Source organism: Orbicella faveolata, unplaced genomic scaffold (genome assembly GCF_042242905.1).
Source record: "Orbicella faveolata isolate gen_17 unplaced genomic scaffold, um_ofav_v1 contig_12, whole genome shotgun sequence".
NCBI classification, from domain to species: Eukaryota; Metazoa; Cnidaria; class Anthozoa; order Scleractinia; family Merulinidae; genus Orbicella; species Orbicella faveolata.
Genome location: NW_028301539.1, coordinates 15,107,501 through 15,115,000, shown reverse-complemented (window position 1 = coordinate 15,115,000; position 7,500 = coordinate 15,107,501). Strand labels below are relative to the sequence as shown.

The 7,500-nt window shown below is 39.3% G+C and overlaps 1 protein-coding gene across 1 annotated transcript; it reads left to right on the top strand.

The window, feature by feature from the left end:
• The first annotated feature begins 5,253 nt into the window (after positions 1–5,253).
• On the top strand, positions 5,254–6,987 carry LOC110061561 (uncharacterized). The gene is made up of 2 exons (XM_020768394.2): positions 5,254–5,446; positions 5,870–6,987. The coding sequence occupies exons 1-2, from the start codon at positions 5,332–5,334 to the stop codon at positions 6,706–6,708; spliced, it is 954 nt and encodes a 317-aa protein (XP_020624053.2). The 5' UTR covers positions 5,254–5,331; the 3' UTR covers positions 6,709–6,987.
• Positions 6,988–7,500: the final 513 nt, after the last annotated feature.

Sequence of the window (7,500 nt, the reverse complement as noted above, 5' to 3'; positions counted from 1 at the left end):
TTGATAGCTTTTTGTAGAAAAAGTACATGTGTGTATTGGCGTTGATGCATTCTTCGCGCGCCCCTTTGGATTAAAATGTCCGAATTTACGAAGACAAAAGAGTAAAAAAAACATAGGGTTAGCAAACGGCGAGTAGACGAGTGAAAGGCGCTAAGAGGTTGGGTTTTTTTGGTCAAAATAACTGGGTTTTAGTGAGGATCAGATGCTTCGAAGAACTCGAAGCATGTAAGGATGTGCTGTCGTGATGATAGTTAGGATGATTGAGGCCATGCACTATCAACGATTTAAGAGGAGTCGCTTTTCGACCAAAAATTCCGGTTTGAACTTCCGGAAGTTTCCAGTGGTACAGGGAAAATGATTTTCCGGAATTTCCGTAAAAGAGGACAACTTCGCAAGACATCATCAAATTTTCCAAACTCTCTTATCGGGAATTTTCGTTCCATTTGATTTTCGTCCCGGAATGTCTAATATTTTCAAATGGGTAGCTCACATTTCCGAAATGCAACAACAGAACTATAGCATTCAGTAAAGTGAAATTTGAGAGACTATGGGAACCACCGAAGTTTGAAATTTCTGGTCTAGAAAGCTGATTTAGTCGAGATTGAGGGAATTGACTTAGGCTAAAATATAAATACTTCCAGAAACGTGCACACTCCAGATAAATATTGACAGCGATTCCTTAACATCCTGTAGAAGTTTCTTCACCTAAACTCAACCCGCGCCAATCCACAGTCTTTAAGGACAATGCTTTAAACTAGATAAATGTTTCCTTTTATCGATACCGAATTATGAAGTTTTGCGTCTTTCAGTTCAGTCTTTTGTTTTATTTTTTTTTCTAGCGGCTAGCCTCATATCGATAAACAAAAGTGAGACGATTTGCCAATTTCTAATCCCTGGCCAACACGCACAAGAGGCGCTTATATCAATGAATATTGGTTGCGACCTTTCAACATTGAACGAATAATTTTAGCAACTGATCGAGTGAACAATAATTCAGTTTTAAAAAACATGGAAGATTTGTTTGGCATTAGTAGTTAAAACACTTAAAGTTGTCCGTAAACAAGGCAGTCCGAAAGTTGTCATGTTGGCTTCGTACTGACGGTGTTGTCATGTCGGCTTTGTACTGAAGGTGAAGTGAAACAAGTTCCAATGTTCTTTCTCCCTTTCTCTATATCGACTTATCAATGAATAAATCAATGAGTAACGGAAATTTCGTTGAAAAATGCAATAATATTGCATAATCTCACAAAAACAAGGACATTCGAGGTGTCTATTTCATTTACGTTGCCAAGTGTGGAAATAACTCTTCAAAATCCGTCACGGTTATTAGGCCAGCTAGTGCCGGCTGACTAGATCTTCCAAAAATCAGCCTCTTTCAATAATTGAAGTCACATTTCTATACGTGAAATGCTGCCCTGACGTGCAGCAAATGTACTCCAGTTCAACTAGAGAGCTATGGAGCTGGACTGGACTTCTAAAGCATGCAAGTAAATCGCACTTGAAATAATGTCACATGCTTTCACTGCAGCAGCTGAAAACACAGTTCCGTGTTGTTTTTTTTTCCTGAGGGTAAAACCACATATACTACCTTTCAACCGTTCTTTCCTCCTTTCTCTATATCACCTTATCAACGAACCATTGTTTACGATCTGTGTATCAGACATTGACCGAATTATTTTAGCAAGCTAACAATATAACGGTGCAGAAAACGTGCAAACCGCCTGACAGTAGCAATCAAAACATCACCAGTTGTTAAAGCACGAAACACAATCTAAAAGTGGACATGTTGGCTTTGCAATAGAAAGTGTTGTGTAACTGAGCAACTCCGCGGACGAAAACACAGTCTAGCCTTTTATAACCGTGTTGAAGCGAAATAAATACACCTGTTCTTCTTCCAGGTTTTACCCGCTACTACTGGCTGCTTACGCGAGCAAAGATCTGTTCTTTTTTCACTTTTTCACACACAGTTCACACACTTATGATTCAACTGTTGGTATTTACTTATCAGATTAACTATACGTGCTAGATGCAAATGTTGGCTATTTTCGAGTGAATATTGACTAGGATCGACACATAAGTACTTGACAAAGTTATTTTGGAAAGAAATAATGTCCCAGTCTCAAAAACATGTAAATACCTTAATAAATACCTTTGACAAACGCCGGTCTGAAAGTGCCGGCCGTCTTAATGTCTCGTTAATATATAACACCTGAAACACTGAAAGTACTGCCGCCTTAGCCCCATTATGATTAATGACATGCGCGGTTTCACGTCACTTGAAAACCTTCTGTTTCTGCATCGTTTTGATAGACACATAGTAGCATACGCCTCACTCTTTACGATTACCTTAGCGATGAATAATGAACATGACTTGTCCAAATGCTCGATCATTAGGCAATAGCCGCCCAACATGGGTTGGTTGTCAAAACTGGGATGAGCTCTCTTACCGTTGCCATGGCAGCATACGCACTGATTTGACCACAGCTTTCCTAATAGCTCGTTCCAGGCCTTTGGTTAACATATAAAATTGTGGACAAGGCTGCGGTACGGCACGTGCGGTAAGGGAGCTGTTTAGCTGTTGCTGCTCACCAACTTACAGTAACTCTGGTACAGCCAGGCTGCACTCAGGATATCAGTGCTGTCTGAGACGGCGGAGTGTCCCCCGGGAATGTCATTCAGATCTTACCAAGTCTTTCCGCGCGCTTTACTCCTTTGTTTCCAGTTTAAACTCTGCACGCGTATTCCAGCACGTAAAACGCGAGCTACGTTATAACGAACATCTACTGTTTTTCACTCTGATGAAGGTGGACAGTTGCCACCGAAAACTCAGTGAACAAAAATCTAAAGATTGGATATTATAAAGTCAAAAGATCAAGTCTTTCTCCCCTGGTAGTTTTCAATTACTTTTTCTCAAACTTTCATAAATCGTTCGGCTTTCTTTTGTTTGCGTAACTACTTTAATCTAAAACTATCGTTTCTGTCAGGCTAAATAGGTTTATACACATGAACAGAAAGTCAAAGTGGTGAGGTTTCAGGAGACACATTTATTAGCGAAAATGTTAAATAAAAATCACACAACTCTAGAATATCTAAAAATCGTGATTTAAGCTAAGAACACGAACGTAATTCATGTAAATGTACTCTAGGTTGGCTGTTGGTGACTCCATCCTAAGATTACGGTTCTGAGTCAGTTATCCTGTAGAAGAATCTTCACATACAAAACACTCGTGCAAATCCTCAGTCCTTGGAAACAGGACATCTCAGCAACAAGAAACGTTTTTATTTAACCTGATATTTTGATCATTGTAGCCGCGATGAATTTTCCGCTGGTGAATATTGAAGTAATACATCTTTTCAGTCTATATTGCGTCAGTTAAAGTTTGTCAAACGGTGTTATTTTAAGTTTGCCTAATATCTTTAAATAAAAAGTGAAGCAATACTTCATTGAGTCCTCCAATTTCCAAACCCTGAACAGCACACACAAGCAAGCGCTCACCCATATCATTAACATATAAATTAATATCAGTTACGGGCTTTTAACATTTATCTTTTTTTTGGCAACTCAGTAAAAAAACATTTCAGTAAAGAATACATGCAAACCCGATCGATCACCAGTTGTATAAGAAGACAGTATGGAAGCTGTTGACTTTGCACGTGAATGCGTTTTGTTACTTAGCAACGTCGACGAAACACAGTTTTTTCTTGAAAAGGTGAAGTGAATTTTATTCTGGTGCTCTTTGCCCCTAGGCCTCTATCGATATCAACTTATCAACAAATGTTGGTTACGGTCTCTCTATCAGACATTGATCAAATTTATGTGGTAACTGAACAATATTTCAGTTAAAAAACATGCAAATCTACTTAAGACTAAAAAAAACATATTCTGAAAGTTATTGTTTTGGCACGCGAATTTGTTCCGTCACTTAGCAATGGGGTTCGACAAAACCCACCGGTAGTGCTTGGTAACCGAATGAGTTTAGCATTATGTTGTTAGATACACAGTCATGAGTACCGCCTCTATATTGATTTTTCAATGAATATATCTTGTTTGAATATATCTTTCAATGTTTCGTGTGAGTATAAACAATATCCGGGGGGTCTTCCCTATGAAAATGAGAGAGACGTAAGCGGTGGTTTTTTGGGGTAAAAAGGTTATCACAATGCGTTTTAGGGTGTTGAGCCGAAAAATGCCAGGAACAATTTGTTACTCAGCTAGTTCAAACTGTTCAGTCATGGATGATATTAACAGCAACTCTTAGGGTGCGTTTCTTTAAGAAAATCCAAGATTGGATTCCTAAATCCGAAATCCGACTTTCTTTACAAAACAGATTAATCCAAGATCACTCGGAGCATGGTGCATCAAAGGAACCGAAGAATCCACTCTGTGCAAGGATTCTTCGGTTGCTTTGATGCACAATGATCCGAGTGATCTTGGATTAATCTGTTTAGTAAAGTCCGTTTTCTTAAAGAAACGCACCCTTAGATTATCAGAGTCACTTGTTATTTTAAAATTTTAATCTCTTACTCTTAATTAAGTGAACATAAATTTGAGCCACTTTCAAAATGGGACACTGTGATACCTTTATGTAGTTATTTTCAAAATTTCCGACGAACACCCTGTCATTTTTATACGGGAGTCACCCCCCCTCCGGAAAAGAATCTCGATAGAACAAAATCATTACGGAAGTCTATTCGGCTTACGTTGCTATACATGGTAACAACTGAAATCTGATGTTAAGTCAACTAGTCCTAACAAATTTCTGCAAAACAATTTGTTAAAGGCATGGACTCAAACTGTTCTGATGAGGTATGCTTTGGAGTGTACGACTCAGTTTAGCTTGGACGTAATATCCTCGGTGGTAAGGTGTCATTGCACCACGACCTTGAACTGTAGGACTCATACGAGCCGCTGAAAAGTTAACATGCTCAAATTATGAAGAAATTCAACAACGACGATTCCCACTGAAAAATCTCGAGCTATGATCAGTTCTTTAGTCTAAAGCTGCTCGAAGGGTAAGAAGCTGAAGTCCGTAGCCCTAGTGTCCGTTCACAATGTAGGCCGAGGTATTCTACGTTGGAAGTTAGAGCGTAACATCGAAAGCGATATCAGTCGATATTTATTTCAAGAATAAACCAATCTTTCGAAAAAAAATCCAATGCTTATATCGAAACGCATTACAGATCATTATACATATTGTACGGTAAGTTCAAGTGCTTTGACACCTTAAAAACGAAAGTCGTGTGGAACATTTACCATAAGTATTTACCGTTCACAGCTGAACACGGTAACCCGGTGATTCAAAGAAAGGGACGAAAGTGACGAAGGCAAGGATGTCGTTTTCTCAGATTTCAATTAGCCTTTGTTTACTTCTATTCGTCGCTTGCTGTGATTGCGCTTCCTTCGTTAAAGATTCTGAAGTGAAGCTAAAAAGTGAGCCAGGAATTGGTAAGTAAAATGTGTGAACCAAGTAAGAAATAAAAGTAATCCTCATGATGTATTAGTGCAACAGAATAGTTGCACCTTTATAAGGCAAATGTTGAAACTCAGGTTTTCTCGTGCTTTTTCATACAATCATCGTATGAGTAACTTAGTCTTAAGTAGGGCACCGTCTCTGGACTCGATAGTTAGTGATTTTCCTCAGTTTTCCTCCTTGCCCGCACCACGGAGGTGCCCTCAAGAATTGTTGTCTTAAGTGACCTAACGCGAGTGAAAAGTAAGGTGTGATAAAAACTTGCCTTAGGTTATTATTAATGTCAAATAGACAGATTAATAGTTTGGTAGAGTAATTCCCATTCACATTGCTACCTGAACAAGCAGAAGAGCTCGACTAATTGACTAGTAATATCTTTTAATCTTTATCTTGAACAGGAACACATAAGCTGGGCGCTAGATATCGCCGACAGATCTGGATGCGCTTTTGTAGCCAAGGTGAGCAGTACAACCCTTGGACCGAATTATGCTGCAACGGCCACGTGGTTCCCAAGGTAGGAAATCGGACCAGGTGCTGCGGCGACAACTCATTCGATCCATGGTCCGAGATGTGCTGCGATGATACCACAAACAGTATTTTACCTAGAATGACGCAGCCAACCTGTTGTGGAAGTGATCTGTACGATGCAGCATCAGACATGTGTTGTGGTAGCACGGTATTTTATTCGGTACCCACGCAAGGCGTGTCGAGACGAACCTTAGCCTGCTGTGGAGATCAAGGATATGATACAAATAAACAAATATGCTGTGAGGAAAACTTATCACCCGTACCCCAGAGACCAGGAGCATTGCCAGGATGCTGTGGAAGTCGTGGATACGATGTAGCCTCCCAGTTATGTTGTGATGGTCGACCGAAACACAAACCAGGCAATATGTCAGCTTGTTGTTCAACTCACGCCTACGATATAGCCACGCAGTTATGCTGCAATAATCAGTACGTAGTCCACAAGGTGGGATTAAATGCAGCCTGCTGTGGAAGCTACTTAACCTACAACCCAGCCACCCAGTTATGCTGCAATGATGTCCCAATGAGCAACAGACACCCAATTACTGGAAGTGCCATGTTATGCTGCGACGGTGTCATGCAACCGAAGACATCTATAACCACAAGCTGCTGTGGAAGACTAGTATATGATACCACATCCGACCTATGTTGCGATGGTCGTATTCCAGTTTCCCAGTCGAGATTTGGCGGTGGCTGTGGAGGACTCGCATAACATGCAGCTCAGTTCCACTTTATACTGCTGAAAAGCATTCCCATCGGATGATGACCATATTTTTCATATATCGCCTATATCAACCAACACTTAAAGACTAACAGCGAGGTAATAACAAATCACCACTTAAACCTACAACACATTGGCTTAACTGAATAAAATAATGTCACTTTAACAGAGAAGAAAATAAGTTGATATTGTGAAAAAGGCTCTTTTCATAAACAAACCTGCATACAGCTGTCAATTTGTACTACTCATTAAACATTTATATCAAGTGCACTGATTGTAGTACATTTTTCTATTTCCCCACCACCCCACCCCTCCTCCTTCAACGCCTTGAAAACAATTATTTTGTCTTAGATCTAGCAAAAATGCTAGGAAATGGTTGAAAACTGATTAATTAAATAACAACAGTTTAATAGAATTTTTTTTGTGAATTCGAATTCGACGTTGATAAAACATAAGAAAGCTGTGGTTAGTTTTTAGACGTTAAAACTACTATGTGTAACTTTTGTTTCTAAACTTTGTTTGATATTCCACGGTCGCGCTTGGTAAAATCCGATCTCTAAATGGAAATCAGAGTTCGAGAAGTAATATTCTCCTCCCGCGGTGAAAAAAATGTTTCTCCTATAAATAAACTGCTGTATAGACTTAAACATAACATGAGGCTTTACGGTGAGAGTTTATTTTATCGTACATTTTTTCCTTGCCTTACGTTCGAAAATATAATAAAATAAATTGCTTCAGGAATCTATGATTAAGAACTGTGGGTTAGAAAACCAATCTCATAGT